Below are 19342 nucleotides of genomic sequence, written 5' to 3'. Positions count from 1 at the left end.
TTCGTTAAGTGACATTTTCGAATATTTTTTTCTGTATCATACAGATGAACATCTAACCGATTAATCTGCCAAATTTGACTGTGATTGAACGAGTGTATATTATGCTAATGTACCGGCAAAGTTACGATGCATTACACATGTGAGCGTCCTGTGAGGAATGAGTGTCCTGTGAGAGTTTTTTCACGCCCCGCGATTCATTAAAAGACATTTTAAAATTATTTTTTCTCTAGCATACAGATGAACATAGAACATATTAGCATGCAAAATTTGACTATGATTGGACAAGGGCATATAATGCAAATATATGCAAATCTATCGGCGAAGTTACGGTGCACTACACACGCGAGTGTCCTGTGAGGAATGAGTGTCCTGTGAGAGATTTTACACGCCCCGCAATTCGTTAAGTGATATTTTTAAATATTTTTTTCTGTTTCATGCAGATGAACATCTAACCCATAACCATGCCAAATTTGACTTCGATTGGACGTGTGCATATGATGCATTTTTTACGACAAAGTTACGGTGCTGATCGATTTGTTCGCACGCCCCATTGATACACATGTACCACCCATTGAGTGTCCTGTGGCGCCGTGCCAACCTCGGGTACCTTGACGTGTTAGTTATAGATCCTTGCCGCAGGCATGGATCACCGGTAATTAAACTGCTGAAACCTTTTTTTCTTAAAGGTTTGACCCGGAAAGGAGCCTGGTTTGTGCGGGCCGGTTTGTGCTGCTCCTTTTACATGTAATTTACGCACCTATGATAAATTAATGCATTGTTTTAAGATACTTGAGTTAGATGTATTAATATTGAATTGAGCAATATAACTTATACATAATATATAACCTAATGTAATGGTAAACTGTTATTAATACATAGAATTTGTTAATCTCAGTCTGAAAACTTGTCATGTACAAACAAAAACAGGTTGACAGGTGATATTGTCATGTTAATAAAATTTGTTGAAGTGAATGCATGTCTTGAGCGGTTTTTTTTTTTTCACGCCCCGCAATTCATTATCTGATGTTTTAAAATTATGTTTGTTGTATAATAAAGATGGACATCTAATCAATTAATCAGCTAAATTTGACTTTGATTGGACGAGTGATTATTATGCTGATGTACCGGCAAAGTTACGATGCATTACACATGTGAGCGTCCTGTGAGGAATGAGTGTCCTGTGAGAGTTTTTGCACGCCCCGCAATTCGTTAAGTAATATTTTAAAATTATTTTTTCTTTACCATACAGATGAACATATAAACTATTAGCATGCAAATTTGACATGGATATTTAATATTTAAATGTATTTAAACTTTATAAGTGCGTTAACTATGTAGACAGTGTATTTGCACTTTTAATAAATACGTGTAATTAGAAATTACATTAAAAGTTAAGACTGTGCATTTTCTTGGTGTACATGTTGAACGTGAGCGTTAGTTAAATATTGAAGGATTTTACTTTTCATTACATTTTATTAACCATAATTATTTGTTTACATCGTTCCTTTTTCAAAAGGTAATTAACAGTATATGAATTGATTAGTGATGCCAACTAACTCACTTTATATACATATACATGTATAATTATTATATACAGACTTGGGGATAAAATACGTATATTTCAGGCGTAATAAAGTTATTTCTTGTAGAATTCTTATAAACGGACTTTGGGAGAAAATACGTATATTGCAGGCGTAATAAAGTTATTTATTGTATAATTCTGATAAACGGACTTAGGGAGAAAATACGTATATTGCAGGCGTAATAAAGTTATTTATTGTAGAATTCTTATAAACGTACTTTGGGAGAAAATACGTATATTTCGAGCATGATAAAGTTATTTATTGTATAATTATTATATACGGACTTGGGGATAAAATACGTATATTTCAGGCGTAATAAAGTTATTTATTGTAGAATTCTTATAACGGACTTTGGGAGAAAATAGGTGTATTTGTAATTCTTATATAACGGACATAGTTTTAAAGTTTGAGCAGTTCAATCACCAGTGACCATGCCTGCGGCAAGGTACCCGAGGTTGGCACGGCGCCACAGGACATTCACTAGTTAGCCTAGTACACACTGTATTCGAAAGGTAAACAAAATCACGGGGCGTGCGAACACCTCGCGGGACACCCTGCAATGTAACTTTGACGGTGCATTTATATAATATGCACTCGTGCAATCAAGGTCAACTTTTGCATGGTAATAGGCTCAATGTGCATTTGTATGATACAGAAAAAATAATTCTAAAATATAATTTAATGAGTTGCGGGGCGTGCAAAAACAATCACAGGACACTCATTCCTCACAGGACACTCGTATGTTTATGGCACCGTAACTTCGTGTTCGCCGGTACATTTGTATAGTATGCACTCGTTATATCACAGTCAAATTTTACATGTTAATAGGTTAGATATTCATCTGTATCATACAGAAAAAATAATTCTAAAATATCATTTAATGAATTGCGGGGCGTGTAAAAACACTCATTCCTCACAGGTCACATTCCTCGCAGGACACTCGCAGTTTTATGGCACCGTTACTTCGTCTTCGCCGTTACATTAGCATGTTATGCACCCGTCCAATCAAAGTCAAATTTTGCATGTTATTAGGTTTAATATTCATCTGTATGATACAGAAAAAATAATTTTGAAATATCGTTTAATGAATTGCGGGGCGTGCGAAAACCTCACAGGACACTCGCATGTGCACTGCACCGTAACTATGTCGTTAAAAATGCATAATATGCGCACGTCCAATCAAAGTCAAATTTCGTATGTTAATGGGTTCGATGTTCATCTGTATGATACAGAAAAAAATATTTAAAAATATCACTTAACGAATTGCGGGGCGTGAAAAAACTCTCACAGGACTCTCATTCCTCACAGGACACTCATTAGGCACACCCGCCTGTGTTACATTGCGTAGCAGTCAGTTTGCTAGTCAATCGTGTTATAATTGAGCTTAATTAGCTTTGTATGTTCGTGGACAGATACCACAAGAGACCATACCTGCTTGAAAATCACAAGGTAATTGAGGGTAGGATTAATTATTTTGTTTGTACAACAGCGTAGATGGGACCGCTACAATTTGCAAGCTGACTAGGCCTGTCGCGGTATAATGTAAACAACCTGTCAATCCAATGTGTCAAATCTGACCGGTGATTCCAATTAAATGTGGTACATAAGTTTTCATAAGTTACAAATCCCTATCATCTTATGCTTTAGAATTCATCTACCGCTCAGTTGAATATTGAAAAACGAACCTCAAAAACGTACCTGCGCACTATACGCGAGTGCGCACTATACCCGAATATTTACGGTATTAGCTCAGAGCTTATGCCATACCGTTGCGTACGTCGTCCGTCCGTCAACAATTGACTTCTTCTTCATAACCACACATCAGAATTTGACAAAATTTGGTCAGAAGCATCCCTATGGGTAGGGGACTCAAAATTGTACAAATGATGGGGCTGACCCCCTGGGGGCCTCTGGGGCGGGGCCAAAAGGGGTCATTTTAGCGCTATTGATATAAACGACTTCTTCTCTGAAACCAAGCAATGGCTATCGCTTATATTTGCCTGGTAGCATCATTATGGGGTGGAGATTCAAAAATGTACAAATGATGGGGCTGACCCCCCAGGGGCCTGAGGGGTGGGGCCGAATGTGGTCAATTTGGCTATATTGATATAAACGACTTCTTCTCTGAAACCAAGCAATGCTTGTCACTCATATTTGCCTGGTAGCATCAGTACGGGGTTGGGATTCAAAATTGTACAAATGATGGGACTACCCCCCCCCCCCCCCCCCCCAGGGGCCTAAGGGGCGGGGCCAAATGTGGTCAATCGGGCTATATTCATATAATTTACTTCTTCTCTGGAACCAAACGATGGATATCTCTCATATTTTACTGGTAGCATCACCTTGGGGTAGGAATTTGAAATTGTACAAATGACGAAGCTGACCCCCTGGGGTCTGAGGGGCGGGGCCAAAAGGCGTCAGTTTTACAGAATTGATATAAATGACTTCTGCTCTGAAACGAAGTGATGGATATTGCTCATATTTGCCTGTAGCATCACTATGGGGTGGGGATTAGAAATTGTACAAATGATGGAGCTGACCCCCCAGGAGCCTGAGGGGCGGGGCCAAATGTGGTCAATTGGGCTATATTGATATTAGCGACTTCTTCTCTGAAACCAAGCAATGGATATTGCTCATATTTGCCTGGTAGCATCACTATTGGGTGGGCATTCAAAATTGTACAAATGGTGAGGCTGACCCCCCTGGGCCTGAGGGGCGGGGCCAAGAGGGGTCAAGTTGGCTGAATTGATATGAACAACTTCTCTGAAACTGAGCAAGGGATATCGCTCATATTTGCCTGGTAGCATTCTTTTGGGTAGGGATTCAAAATTTTATAAAGGAAGGAACTGACCCCCACTCCCCCGGGGTGCAGAGGGCGGGGTCAAAAGGTGTCAATTGGTTTAAACAACTTCTTTTCTGAAGCTAAGCACTCACATTTGTGTGGTAGCATCCCTATGGGGTTGTGCCAAAAGTATTAATTTTATTTCATGGATTAATGCATTTTTTGACACAAAATCCTCACGTACCCATATAAAATGCTTATGATATATTGACATAGCAATACCAGTGATAAATATACTTAATCATCATTCTTGTTTCATATCTCATGAAATCCAGGTGAGCGATACAGGCCCTCTGGGTTATTTCGAATAAGGGCTACCAAGTTTGTTCTAATAAAAATCATTGTTTTCTGTTCATATTTCCAGTCTGTAGAGCTGAAGTCATGTATTCAGTCCCTGAGGGAGTGTATCACTTTCCTGGATAAAGATCATGAAAGTCTTGTGGGAGTTCTGCTGGTAAGGATTAACCAGTTATGATATAATTACTTAATCCTTTAAAGATTAAAAGAATATTTTTCATTTGACATGTGAAGTATGTGCAAATGAAGTTGAGTAACATGTACTGTTTTGGGGGCCATAGCTACACATTGGCCAAGCAGCTTCATGATTAATATACATTAGCAATAATAATTATCACAAAATTAAGACAGTTTAATGACATTGAATTTATCAAAATATTATAATTTTACTCATTTATAATGTGCCGTTGTTCAGGCCTTCATTTTACGTATCAGATTTACATTGGAAGGTATGTGTTTGTGTCTTGTTTTATTCTTTTCCAAGATTTTTGCCGATATTGACTTGGATAGTTTTAACTATAGCTTATTTTCTAAATCAGTTTCAATGTATATTTGGTTTACTAAATATTTGTTTATACATTAGCAATAATTATACACAACACTTTACCCTTCCCCTGCGCGTATGTATATAACACTTTACCCTTCCCCTGTGCATATGTATATAAGTAGTTCTATTCAACACCAACATCCTCACGTATCACGTGACTCAGCTGACCAATGGTCAATAAGCTAGAGGGGTCTAGCCCCCCATGATACCAGCCACAGCGGTCTAGGCAGCGTCATTGTTAGCTCACCTGGTCCTGATAGCTTATGCCATACCGTGGCATCCGTCGTCCGTCCGTCCGTCTGTCGTCCGTCCGTCCGTCAACAATTGACTTCTTCTTAATAACCGCTGATCGGAATTTGAACAGATTTGGTCAGAGGCATCCCTATGGGAAGGGGACTCAAAATTGTACAAATGAGGGGCTGACCCCCTGGGGGCCTCTGGGGCGGGGCCAAAAGGGGTCAATTTGGTGCTATTGATATAAACGACTTCTTCTCTGAAACCAAGCAATGGCTGTCGCTCATATTTGCCTGGTAGCATCACTTTGGGGTGGGGATTCAAAATTGTACAAATGATGGGGTTGACCCCCCAGGGGCCTGAGGGGCGGGGCCAAATGTGGTCAATTAGGCTATATTGATATAAACGACTTCTTCTCTGAAACCAAGCAATGGCTGTTGCTCATATTTGCCTGGTAGCATGGTTATGGGGTGGGGATTCAAAATTGTACAAATGATGGGGCTGACCCCCCAGGGGCCTGAGGGGCGGGGCCAAATGTGGTCAATCTGGCTATATTGATATAAACGACTTCTTCTCTGAAACCAAGCAATGGCTATCGCTCATATTTGCCGGGTAGCATCATTATGGGGTGGGGATTCAAAATTGTACAAATGATGGGGCTGACCCCCCAGGGGTTGAGGGGGTGGGGCCGAATGTGGTCAATTTGGCTATATTTTATAAACGACTTCTCTGAAACGAGCAATGCCTGTCGCTCATATTTGCCTGGTAGCATCACTATGGGGTGGGGATTCAAAATTGTACAAATGATTGGGCTGCCCCCCCAGGGGCCTGAGGGGCGGGGCCAAATGTGGTCAATCTAGCTATATTGATATAAACGACTTCTTCTCTGAAACCAAGCAATGGCTATCGCTCATATTTGCCGGGTAGCATGGTTATGGGGTGGGGATTCAAAATTGTACAAATGATGGGACTGACCCCCCAGGGGCCTGAGGGGTTGGGCCAAATGTGGTCACTTTGGCTATATTCATATAATTGACTTCTTCTCTGGAACCAAACAATGGATATCTCTCATATTTTGCTGGTAGCATCACCTTGGGGTAAGAATTTGAAATTGTACAAATGATGGGGCCGACCCCCTGGGGGCTGAGGGGTGGGGCCAAAAGGGGTCAGTTTTGCAGAATTGATATAAACAACATCTGCTCTGAAACTAAGCAATGGATATCATTCATATTTGCCTGGTAGCATCCCTATGGGGTGGGGATTCAAAATTGTACAAATGGTGGGGCTGAACCCCAAGGGATCTGAGGGGTGGGGCCAAAATTGGTCAATTTGTTTAAACAACTTCTCCCCTGAAATTAAGCAATGAATATTACCCACATTTGTATGGTAGCATGGTTATGGGGTGGGGATTCAAAATTAAACATATGTTGGGGTTGACCCGGTCCAAAAGGGAGCTGAGGAGTGGGGCCAAAAGGAGTCAATTTATTCTCTGAAATTTAGCAATGGTTTGACTGGTAGCATCCTATTGGGGTAGGGATTCAAAATTGTATAAAGGAAGGAGCTGACCCCCAAGGGGACAGGGTCAAAAGGGGTCAATTGGTCTAAACAAGATCTTCTCTGAAACTAAGCAATGGATATCACTCACATTTATGTGGTAGCATCCCTATGGGGTCACGCCAAAAGTCAATTTCATATCATGGCTTAATGCACTTTTTGGCATTTTCAGTATTAAAAAAAAACCAAAGTACATGTACCCATATACAATGCTTATGATATATATCGACATAGCAGTACCAGCGCCAATATATACTTAAGCATTATTCTTGTTTCATATCTCATGAAACCAGGTGAGCGATACAGGCCCTCTGGGCCTCTTGTTCATAGCAGCAGTGGTTTTTTCATTTCTTCAATCTAGTTTGTAATATATCTTTATCGTGACATTTTTAGGTCACCTGAGACGAAGTCTTCATAGATGGAAGGGTCTTAAGGTGCTTTACCAAAATTGTGAATTTCATGACCCTGGGGTTTCGCGTTTGCCCCTGGGTAGGGGGTAAACTTTACTATAGTTTATATAGGGAAATCACATTTTTGACTTTTATTTGTTGGATTTGTATTGGAATTCATTTTAACTTGGTTCAAATTATCAGCATGGGATTACAGTTTGATGTTATGTACATTTTGTCCCTGGTTGAACCCCAGGGGCTGGTGGGCGGGGCCAAAAAGGGTCAAATTGACTGAAAAAAAATCTTCTTCTCTACTCTCATATTTGGTAGAATCAAAAACTCTCCATAGGTGGAAGGGTCTTATGGTGCTTTACCAAAATTGTGAATTTAGTGACACTGGGGTTTCGCGTTTTGCCCATGGGGAGGGGGTAAACTTTACTATAGTTTATATAGGGAAATCACTTTTTTGGCTATTATTTATTGGATTTGTATTGGAATTTATTCAAACCTGGTTGACATTATAAGCGTTGGATAACAGTTTGATAGTTCACATATGTTGGCCCTGACTGACCCCCAGGGGCTGATGGCCGGAGCTAAAAAGGGTCAAATTGACTGAAACTTCAAAAATCTTCTTCTCTACTCTCATATTTGGTAGAACCAAAACTCTCCATAGATGGAAGGTTCTTATGGTGGTTTACCAAAATTGTGAATTTAATGACACTGGGGTCTCGCGTTTTGCCCCTGGGGAGGGGGTAAACTTTACTAGTTTATATAGGGAAATCACATTTTTGGCTATTATTTATTGGATTTGTATTAGAAGGAATGGTTTTATGGTGTTTTACATAAATTGTGAATTTCATGACACTGGGGTTTCACATTTGCCCCTTGGAAGAGGGTAAACTTTGCAATAGTTTATATAGGGAATTCATATTTTTGATAATCATTTGTTTTATGTCTATTGGAATTCATTTTAACTTTCTTAAAATTATCAGCAAAGGATGACAGCTTAATATGCACATGTTGGCCCCGACTGACACCATTAGGACTGATGGGTGGGGCCAAAAAGGGTCAATTAAATAAACTGAAATATTTCAAATCTCAGGTGATCGTTAAGGCCCTTTGGGCCTCTTGTTTATTTAAAAAAGTGTAATTGAATTTACTTGGAATCGTCTGCTACATTGTTGCTTCCACGTGTTTTGTACACGTGCGTTTGTTTATGGTTTTTCTTCGTTTTGTCAAGGACATTCCTTTGTTACATGTCGTCATCGGACTCTAAAGGGATTCCTTTCTTTTCTGCAACAGGAATCAATTGTTCTCATCATGTTTCATATACAGTTGATTGTGAACTAATTTGTGCGCGTGACTTAGGCCTAAATTTGGCAAGTGAACTTGGAAGTTATTCGTGCTGAAGTTCTACAACTCTTGCTCATACTACATCAGCTTGTTTTTACATTAACTGGTACAGTTGTGTAAATAAAGGGTCAGCTGGCATCTGGGACACCAACTGTGTACAGGGCCACATACATTACATAAAGCAGGCCTCACCCTGATCAAATAGCAGATGACTAAATTTGGTTATACGTAATCTGTTTGACCAATGGGATGGACACTTCCCTGCTAGAGTGAACCCCCATAGGGGAAACAGTCAGCAGACTGTTCCCTTGCTACATGCTGGTCACTTCAGAATTTTCTTGGGGGCTCTCATTCAGTTCTTTTATTCAAACTTATTCGAACTTCTTTCGATTTGGATGAGCAATTCGGTGAATTTTTCACCCCCAATTCATTTAGTTATTTTATGTTTATTTTCTTATGTAGATATACATTGTCAGGTTCTTTTGTAACTATAGGTAGGTAGGTGTGACTTGGAGAGTTTGTCCAGCTGTTCAGAGTCTAGTCAATGTAAGTGCCTGTCGGGGATCGCCCTGTAATTCACGTTCACTTATCTAGTCACTCTGATACAGGCTCTAACAGGGCCGCCTGCTATCAGCTACTTACTCTGTGGCTTGAGATCACTCAAGTTTAAGGGGATCGCTCCTATTACACTATCCAAGTCTCTTAGTTAAGCTTGGGATCGCTCAAGCTTGGGGGTCGCCCCACTAGTAGCATGTAGTTTATGTAACTTGTACATTGTATTCGTGTATCTTGAGTTATAGGTAGGTGTGACTTGGGGAGTTTGTCCAGCTGTTCAGAGTCTAGTCAATGTAAGTGCCTGTTGGGGGTCGCTCCGTAATTCACGTTCACTTACCTAGCCACTCTGAATGAGTCTCGGCAGGGTCGCCTGCTACCAGCTACTTACTCTGTGGCTTGAGATCACTCAAGTTTAAGGGGATCGCTCCTTTCACTACCAAGTCTCAGAGATAAGCTTGGGAGCGCTCAAGCTTGGGGGTCGCCCCAACGTTAGCAGTATATAGTTAAGTGTATTTAGTTAATCTTCGTATTCAATGTAAGAATGAGCAGCCCCTGAGAATGCCAAAACTTAATTAAAAGCCTGAACAAGTTATAAGTTTCAGTAAATCAATAAATTTTGTCTTAACTTTCATCCTGTTTGTGTTGTGTATAAATCAATATTTATTTGATTTTGTTTGAACTGACTGAAGGTTTACTGTAAGCATCTTACAGAAAAGCTCAGCGTGGGCTTTGATTATAACCATACAGCGATATTTGGTACTCAGTTGAATACTTGATTGAAGTCATAAAGTTATGGATTATGTATTAGTATGTGTTCATAGAAAAATAGTCCTGAGTGAGCTGACCTTAGTTAGTAATCAATAAATCCTGTCGTCAATTCAAGACTTAGACATGTTGTATGTTCTAGCTGGGTAGTCACTCGTCCACTTAATTATAAAAACCTGGCCTTATTAAAACATACAGAACATAATGTGATGGTTCATGGATATTGGCATTTCAGCTGCATAGTCCAATAGCTAGCTTTTGTGGCTGTGCGGTTGAGTGTCGTGTCTGTGTACCGAAGTTAAGCAACGTCGAGCGTGGTCAGCTCTTGGATGGGTGACCGCTCCGTTGTCCCCTGTGCACGTTACATTTGGTGGCAGCGAACGGGCCTGGTATCCTGTAGGGTGCCCACGGACAGCATGGGAAGCACAATGTTCCTGGAGACTTGTTGGTGACCAGAAGGTCTGGTCATGAGGCAGCACCGCTATAACAACAAGAGGGACAGTTGTGTTTGCTGAGGATGCCAGGTTGAACCCATGGAAGCTTCGGGACGAAGCTTATCGGCGAAGGGGGTAATGTGATGGTTCATGGATATTGGCATTTCAGCTGCATAGTCCAATAGCTAGCTTTTGTGGCTGTGCGGTTGAGTGTCGTGTCTGTGTACCGAAGTTAAGCAACGTCGAGCTTGGTCAGCTCTTGGATGGGTGACGCTCCGTTGTTCCCCCGTGCACGTTACAATACATCTATACGGAGACATCACGTCAAAGTTTACACCCCCACCTCCACTTCCCAACTTCCAGATTTTCTAATTTCTAATTTGTAGATTTACATGAATTTAATCAAAATGATATGTAGAATAGTTTGATTACTCTAACTGTTGTTTTTTGTACAGAAAGTGGACTGGACGAGGAGGGAGTCAGGCTGTTGTCCTAGAGTATCAGACCCTTCTACACAACCTTGTATCCGCACACACATACTATCTACGGGCTTCACATGCTTGTCAAACACTTCCTGCCAAGTAAGAGACAAAGTCCATCAAAGAAAAGTGCAAAATGCTTGTCTTGATAATTATGATGATCGGAATGCAACATTTAAAAGATTTTTGACTATCAAATTTTACATCATTCAATTTTTCTGCATTGCACTTTGATATAAGATAACTTTTGAAATATGATACTGCTCCAGTTATTCTTGAAATGATTTACATGGAAATTATGTCTATAAGATATTTTGAAAATGCTTTTGCTCAAACTGTATTTTGAATGATTTGTTTAGAAATCACGGAGAATTCCAAGGACTGCTCATTAGACATTGTAGTTTTGGACAGCCAACAACTTCAGGATCATGGTCAAGCTTCATCAACATCCATTTGGTGATCAAGGCCATATCTAGCATTGTACCAATGTAAGCTAATCAGAAATAAACAGAGTGTTCAGAGGAGGAATGTTCGAACTGGAAACCCTAAATCTGTTCTTTTGAGATTGTGTTAATTGAATATCTCCTTTTCAATTCTTTATCTCAACCGTTATGTTATGTATTATTTGTATATTTGTGTAGGATTGTTGTGTTGTTTGATATAGGAGCCCGACAGTATTGATGCCACTCCTCAGTGATAACAGAGTTGTTTGTTGTGTTGTTTGATATAGGAGCCCGACAGTATTGATGCCACTCCTCATTGATAACAGAGTTGTTTGTTGTGTTGTTTGATATAGGAGCCCGACAGTATTGATGCCATTCCTCAGTGGTAACAGAGTTGTTTGTTGTGTTGTTTGATATAGGAGCCCGACAGTATTGATGCCACTCCTCAGTGATAACAGAGTTGTTTGTTGTGTTGTTTGATATAGGAGCCTGACAGCATTGATGCCACTCCTCAGTGATAACAGAGTTGTTTGTTGTGTTGTTTGATATAGGAGCCCGACAGTATTGATGCCACTCCTCAGTGATAACAGAGTTGTTTGTTGTGTTGTTTGATATAGGAGCCCGGCAGTATTGATGTCACTCCTCAGTGATAACAGAGTTGTTTGTTTTGTTGTGTGATATAAGAGCCAGACAGTATTGATGTCACTCCTTAGTGGTAACAGAATTGTTTGTTGTGTTGTTTGATATAGGAGCCCGACAGTATTGATGCCACTCCTCAGTGATAACAGAGTTGTTTGTTTTGTTGTGTGATATAAGAGCCAGACAGTATTGATGCCACTCCTTAGTGATAACAGAGTTGTTTGTTGTGTTGTTTGATATAGGAGCCCGACAGTATTGATGCCACTCCTCAGTGGTAACGGAGTTGTTTGTTGTGTTGTTTGATATAGGAGCCAGACAGTATTGATGCCACTCCTCAGTGATAACAGAGTTGTTTGTTTTGTTGTTTGATATGAGCCCGACAGTATTGATGCCACTCCTCAGTGATAACGGAGTTGTTTGTTGTGTTGTTTGATATAGGAGCCCGACAGTATTGATGCCACTCGTCAGTGATACCAGAGTTGTTTGTTGTGTTGTTTGATATGAGCCCAACAGTATTGATGCCACTCCTCAGTGATAACAGAGTTGTTTGTTTTGTTGTTTGATATAGGATCCCGACAGTATTGATGCCACTCCTCATTGATAACAGAGTTGTTTGTTGTGTTGTTTTATATAGGAGCTCGACAGTATTGATGCCACTCCTCAGTGATAACAGAGTTGTTTGTTGTGTTGTTTGATATAGGAGCCCGACAGTATTGATGCCACTCCTCAGTGATAACAGAGTTGTTTGTTTTGTTGTTTGATATAGGAGCCCGACAGTATTGATGCCACTCCTCAGTGGTAACGGAGTTGTGTGTTGTGTTGTTTGATATAGGAGCCCGACAGTATTGATGCCACTCCTCAGTGATAACAGAGTTGTTTGTTGTGTTGTTTGATATAGGAGCCAGACAGTATTGATGTCACTCCTCAGTGATAACAGAGTTGTTTGTTGTGTTGTTTGATAGAGGAGCCCGACAGTATTGATGCCACTCCTCAGTGGTAACGGAGTTGTTTGTTGTGTTGTTTGATATAGGAGCCCGACAGTATTGATGCCACTCCTCAGTGATAACAGAGTTGTTTGTTTTGTTGTTTGATATAGGAGCCCGACAGTATTGATGCCACTCCTCAGTGGTAACGGAGTTGTTTGTTGTGTTGTTTGATATAGGAGCCCGACAGTATTGATGCCACTCCTCAGTGATAACAGAGTTGTTTGTTTTGTTGTTTGATATGAGCCCGACAGTATTGATGCCACTCCTCAGTGATAACGGAGTTGTTTGTTGTGTTGTTTGATATAGGAGCCAGACAGTATTGATGCCACTCGTCAGTGATACCAGAGTTGTTTGTTGTGTTGTTTGATATGAGCCCGACAGTATTGATGCCACTCCTCAGTGATAACGGAGTTGTTTGTTGTGTTGTTTGATATAGGAGCCAGACAGTATTGATGCCACTCCTCAGTGATAACAGAGTTGTTTGTTGTGTTGTTTGATATAGGAGCCAGACAGTATTGATGCCACTCCTCAGTGATAACAGAGTTGTTTGTTGTGTTGTTTTATATAGGAGCCCGACAGTATTGATGCCACTCCTCAGTGATAACAGAGTTGTTTGTTTTGTTGTTTGATATAGGATCCCGACAGTATTGATGCCACTCCTCATTGATAACAGAGTTGTTTGTTGTTTTGTTTGATATAGGAGCCAGACAGTATTGATGCCACTCCTCAGTGATAATGGAGTTGTTTGTTTTGTTGTTTGATATAGGAGCCCGACAGTATTGATGCCACTCCTCAGTGATAACAGAGTTGTTTGTTGTTTTGTTTGATATAGGAGCCTGACAGTATTGATGTCACTCCTCAGTGATACCAGAGTTGTTTGTTGTGTTGTTTTATATAGGAGCCCGACAGTATTGATGCCACTCCTCAGTGATAACATAGTTTTTGTTGTGTTGTTTGATATAAGAGCCAGACAGTATTGATGCCACTCCTCAGTGATAACGGAGTTGTTTGTTGTGTTGTTTGATATAGGAGCCCGACAGTATTGATGCCACTCCTCAGTGGTAACAGAGTTGTTTGTTGTTTTGTTTGATATAGGAGCCCGACAGTATTGATGCCACTCCTCAGTGGTAACAGAGTTGTTTGTTGTGTTGTTTGATATAAGAGCCAGACAGTATTGATGCCACTCCTCAGTGATAACATAGTTATTTGTTGTGTTGTTTGATATAAGAGCCAGACAGTATTGATGCCACTCCTTAGTGATAACAGAGTTGTTTGCTGTGTTGTTTGATATAGGAGCCCGACAGTATTGATGCCACTCCTCAGTGGTAACAGAGTTGTTTGTTGTGTTGTTTGATATAGGAGCTCGACAGTATTGATGCCACTCCTCAGTCATTTTTTGGAGAATATCAATATTGATGAGATTTTTAGCCCACCATCATCAGATGGTGGGTCCGTGGTCTGTCTGTCTGTCCCTCCGTAAACAATTCTAGTTATTGCTATTTCTGAGAAAGTACTAAAGGGATCTTTCTGAAATGCAGGTTCCCCTTGGTCTGTAGTTATGCATATTGCATTTTGGGACCAATCAGAAAACAACATGGCCGACAGGCAGCCATCTTGGATTTTACCACTGTGCACATATACTGGTAAAGCTAGTGTTGGATCATAATTGATCATCAGTTGGAATCTATCTACATGGAATGCATAGTTGTTAAGTTTAAATCCACCAACACACTTTGGTTTTATTCCACAGTGAACTTTAGATTTAGTAAGTCCGTCCGCTCCACTGATCTAGATGTAATTCTCCATCTGATTTCCTGAGAAAACATGCTAATACAAATATATAATGTATCAATAAAATTGATATCATTTTAGCTTATAGGGAACAACCAACCAATTGAAAAAATATATTTTTGAAACAGCCCCTGTGTATAGAACGTTGAGCCAAGGATAAAATGTCTGGCAGCCACTGATTGGCCAGTATGTTATGAAGTGAGAAAATAGATATGTAGCCTGATAGGTAACTATCAATAAGAAATGTTGATATAAATTTCTTAAGTCCGATTGGTTTTTTTCCCAAAAGTTCACGTAATAATAGTAAACAGGTAAACATTTAAGATTTTTGAGAATTTTTACTGCGAAATTCACCTATTTTCAAAATGGCTACCCTGGAGAAAATTTGAGCTGAAGGACCCAACTTTTTTTTTTGATTAGGTGTTATACCAGACCCTAAACTTTTGTTATAAACCATAATCGTCATATTTAATTCAAGCATTTGAATGAAATAATCCAAAACGTTAACACTAAGGTCTATGGAAAAACAATTGGTTGGTTGGTCTCTACATATAGCTACCGCATATGACATTTTGTGCCATCTAGCGTCCCTGGAAACCAGATGATGGGACCGACTAGCACATTTTCGGACGGGATTGTCATCTTGGAGGCATTGTAGCAGAATTTAGAGAGAAATTGAGATTCAGGGGGGATTGATGATGAAAATATGACACATGTAGTGTTACAAGGAGGACCATAGACCGGACAGATACGGACATACATTCTATATTTCAATGGTAGCGGTATATATCGTGGCTCGGGGTACGGTGGTATGCTGGTTGTACTGCTGGCACTACCCCGGTTCGATGTGTGGGTGTGTGTCTGGTTGTTCTGTTGTCACTACCCCGATTCGGTATTCGGTGATGTGTTTGGTTGTTCTGTTGTCACTACCCCAGTTCAGTGTTTGGTGATATATCTGGTTATTTTTTGTTGTCACTTGCCCGGTTCCGTGTTCTGTGCCTGTGTTTCGACTCTTTTATCTAAATAATGGCTCTACTCCTAATTTTTTTTCTCGTTCGGCCTTTTTTTCTTCATTTTTTACAAAAAGACCAGAAATTAGGGGGTGGAGGAGATAACATTGAGTTATCTCCCCCTGATCTTTATTCTATATCTTATTTGTTTATATTTCTGAGTAGCACGATTTCTATACTTGGCTATTAACCAAAAGCCATCCCTTTAAATTCAAAGCTTATCAAGATATTAAAATTTACATTTCAAAATTAACTCAATTTTAATGTGGTTTTCTCTTAAGAATTTCATATCCGGTACCAATAGAAGAATCAACCTACCAGCCTAAGACTTGCAGTCAGGCACTGCATATTTTGATAGCATAGCCTATGGTTCTATCCTGTTCCAGAAAAGTTATATTTGAAAAATGTTAAAGATGCTATAGGGAACAACCAACCAATTGAAAAAATATATTTTTGAAACAGCCCCTGTGTATAGAACGTTGAGCCAAGGATAAAATGTCTGGCAGCCACTGATTGGCCAGTATGTTATGAAGTGAGAAAATAGATATGTAGCCTGATAGGTAACTATCAATAAGAAATGTTGATATAAATTTCTTAAGTCCGATTGGTTTTTTTCCCAAAAGTTCACGTAATAATAGTAAACAGGTAAACATTTAAGATTTTTGAGAATTTTTACTGCGAAATTCACCTATTTTCAAAATGGCTACCCTGGAGAAAATTTGAGCTGAAGGACCCAACTTTTTTTTTTGATTAGGTGTTATACCAGACCCTAAACTTTTGTTATAAACCATAATCGTCATATTTAATTCAAGCATTTGAATGAAATAATCCAAAACGTTAACACTAAGGTCTATGGAAAAACAATTGGTTGGTTGGTCTCTATAAGGATAGGAAACTATTAAAATATAATTTTGCAATGTTTTAATCGTAAATGAAAGCAGACAAAAGCTACTGAGTAATGTATATACAAGGTTTATCATTACACAAACAGTATATGTAACAATAAGTGATGTGTGGTGCACCAAAACTTTCGGTGCATCATGTTCAATAATTTAGAATTGAATCTTGAATTGCGAATTCTGAAAATCAGGTTGAACTGGATCTAATTTTACAATTGTCGCTAGTAAACCAAATGGCGGCCCCTAGGTGGTCCAAGGTATGGGACCACTTCAAGTTTTCCGAACAAGACAGGGAAAAAAGATAAAAGTTCCTTTCTTTCATAAAAGTACAAATGTGATGGCCGCTTTGCATACCAAGTAGTCAATCCTGGAATTATCTCAGCACAAGTTGGTCACTTGATTTATTGAACAAAATAAAAGCTACACTTCAGATGAAGTAAAACCTGTATGTCTATGTGAAATGGTAACTATATATTTTTGATGACAGGACATTTTATGAACAGCCAGGGGGAGAAGCAGGGCAGAGGCAGGACTCCTTGCAGGTCATTAAATGTATAATCCTGAAAATTTGATCCATGGAACAAGTGATAATGTAAAAATAAGTAGTAATATTAAATGTGTTCAATATAGATGTAGGTTTATTGTTTTTCATAACAACAAAATAAATCTGCCTTTGGACATAATGGTAGGATTGCCAACAGGAGGGGCTGAAGTCTGCTGCCATAATATGTATGTGGACTGGCTCCAAGGGGCAATGAGAGAGGCTTTCAATGTAGCTAGGTGGAACTTGGGGGTTACAGCAGCATGGCAGAAAAATTATTTTGATAGGGGTTTTAAAGCCAGAAGATATACAGTGGGGGATTACATTTGGCGTGTACTCCCTGGGGCTTAATAACAAACTGGGAATGGGATGGACAGGACCCTACAAAATAAGTAGGAAACTATCAGAGGTTACATGTGAGATACAGAAAACCCCAAAACATCGTCCAATTACAGTCCACGTAGATCATGTCAAACCTTACACTGGAGAGTCAGAGCCTCAAGCATGGGTAGACAAGGGATCAGGGATAGTGCCACTAGATGTGGAGGAACCAGGGTTAGAGGAAAAGGGGGAAGATGATAGAGAAGGATACAGAGTCATATAAGGACCATAATGTTGATTGTCCAAGGGAGGTAACTACTCCTGTGAGGACTAGAGCTTGGCAAATTATTAAGCCAAAACAAATATTCACTCCAGAATAGATAGGAAATAAAATATTGTTACATGAATTATTCACTTTAAATGTGCTTGCTATTAATTATATATTAACAGATAACTAGCGATGGATGTGCTCCAACTAACAGTGGAAAGCGGTGAACAAAATGAGCTGGATAATGACCGGATATGGTGGGTCAAGGGGGGCATGCAGTGTTCAGTGCCAGATCGAGACATGTACAGGGGACCTAGACTACCTGGACCTGATGCAGGATTAGCCGTGCAATATCAGTGATAGTTTATTTTGATGGACAATTTATTACAAATACAGATATTCTGATTGTGATCGGGTGAAATATAGGGTACAACATTATATGAACTCTGATCTCTGTTTGTATACTATATAATTCTGCTCAGGCAGGGTAAAATTCATTTTTGTTATTGGTTCTATTTGTTGATATTTACTAAACACTTGTTAACTTTGATTACTATTTGATAAAATTTGATTTTGTTTCATTGTTGATACTTTACAAATGTTATATATATTTCAAGTTTAAATCAATGTTGTTCAAACAGGGACTTACTTTTTCAAAGAAGGGAGTTGTGTAGCACGGGATGTTCCTGTTTGTATGTTGTCAGGGTAAGCTGACTAGTCAAGCTTGTCTCTATATTGTGTATTGTGTGTGTGTACCTGTCACTGTGACCATTGTTGTACTCCATTCACGTGCCCTGTCTGTGTTGATGTTTTTGTCGTGTAGTTGTAGCTTGCCTTCTCGTGAGTGTCCGTCTTACTCGTATACCTCTGTGAGTCCTGTGTTGTGATTGGTTGTTTAGTTTCATATTGGGTGATAAATTCATGGTTTTACTTGTATACTGGGCAGTCTGACGGATCGAGTTCCTGCGTACTGTCACTTTCTCTTCTAAGGTATTTATACATGTAGTTAGGTTAAGTTTTAGTTATATAACGTTAGGAGTGGGCCGTGACGGGTTTAGTTTCGTACCTATTGTCGGGTATGGGGGGTCGGTATATGTAGAATGTAGTATTATTGGTTGGCTAGGCCTAGGCTGATTGTCTCTGTTCATGTGTTAATTACTGTAAATATTTATGTTATTCGTAATAAATTGTTAACTGTTATTTTCAAGTGTCTGTTCTTCCTCTCCCCAACAAACAAGTACATAATACCCAATCGAACCTGGGTTACATCGGTACACAGGGGCGAGTCCAGTGCTGTTTACATACATAAACTGGGCCCAACATGCTCCTGTTACAAGTAAATTAATTCAGTTCAATAAAATTGTCATGTATTAATAGTGTATCAGTAGAAATCATGAATCCTGACTTAGTAA

At 39.6% G+C, this 19342-nt stretch overlaps 1 protein-coding gene across 3 annotated transcripts; it reads left to right on the top strand.

Annotated features, from left to right (window-relative positions):
* Window positions 1–2915: 2915 nt before the first annotated feature.
* Window positions 2916–19130, top strand: LOC117345281. Of its 3 annotated transcripts, XR_004536399.1 has the most exons (5): window positions 2916–3032; window positions 4790–4879; window positions 11009–11134; window positions 11392–11520; window positions 18113–19130. XR_004536399.1 is itself a non-coding variant. In XM_033908333.1 (4 exons), exons 1-4 carry the CDS (start codon window positions 2982–2984, stop codon window positions 18155–18157), a joined length of 312 nt encoding a protein of 103 aa, XP_033764224.1. In that variant the 5' UTR covers window positions 2916–2981; the 3' UTR covers window positions 18158–19130. The 3 variants fall into 3 exon arrangements, 1 of the variants encoding a protein (XP_033764224.1); XR_004536400.1 differs by lacking the exon at window positions 4790–4879; XM_033908333.1 differs by lacking the exon at window positions 11392–11520.
* Window positions 19131–19342: the final 212 nt, after the last annotated feature.

Source organism: Pecten maximus, chromosome 16, assembly GCF_902652985.1.
Source record: "Pecten maximus chromosome 16, xPecMax1.1, whole genome shotgun sequence".
In the NCBI taxonomy this organism is placed as follows: domain Eukaryota; kingdom Metazoa; phylum Mollusca; class Bivalvia; order Pectinida; family Pectinidae; genus Pecten; species Pecten maximus.
Note: the sequence above shows the minus strand (reverse complement) of the source record. Positions and strands in the feature narration are given on the sequence as shown.

Excerpts from the sequence above, each read along its gene's own strand:
- LOC117345281 (XM_033908333.1), top strand. The coding sequence starts at position 2,982 with ATGTTCGTGGACAGATACCACAAGAGACCATACCTGCTTGAAAATCAC. Across the intron at positions 3,033-4,789 it reads ACCTGCTTGAAAATCACAAG|TCTGTAGAGCTGAAGTCATG; the intron begins GTAATTGAGGGT and ends TCATATTTCCAG. Across the intron at positions 4,880-11,008 it reads GTCTTGTGGGAGTTCTGCTG|AAAGTGGACTGGACGAGGAG; the intron begins GTAAGGATTAAC and ends TTTTTTGTACAG.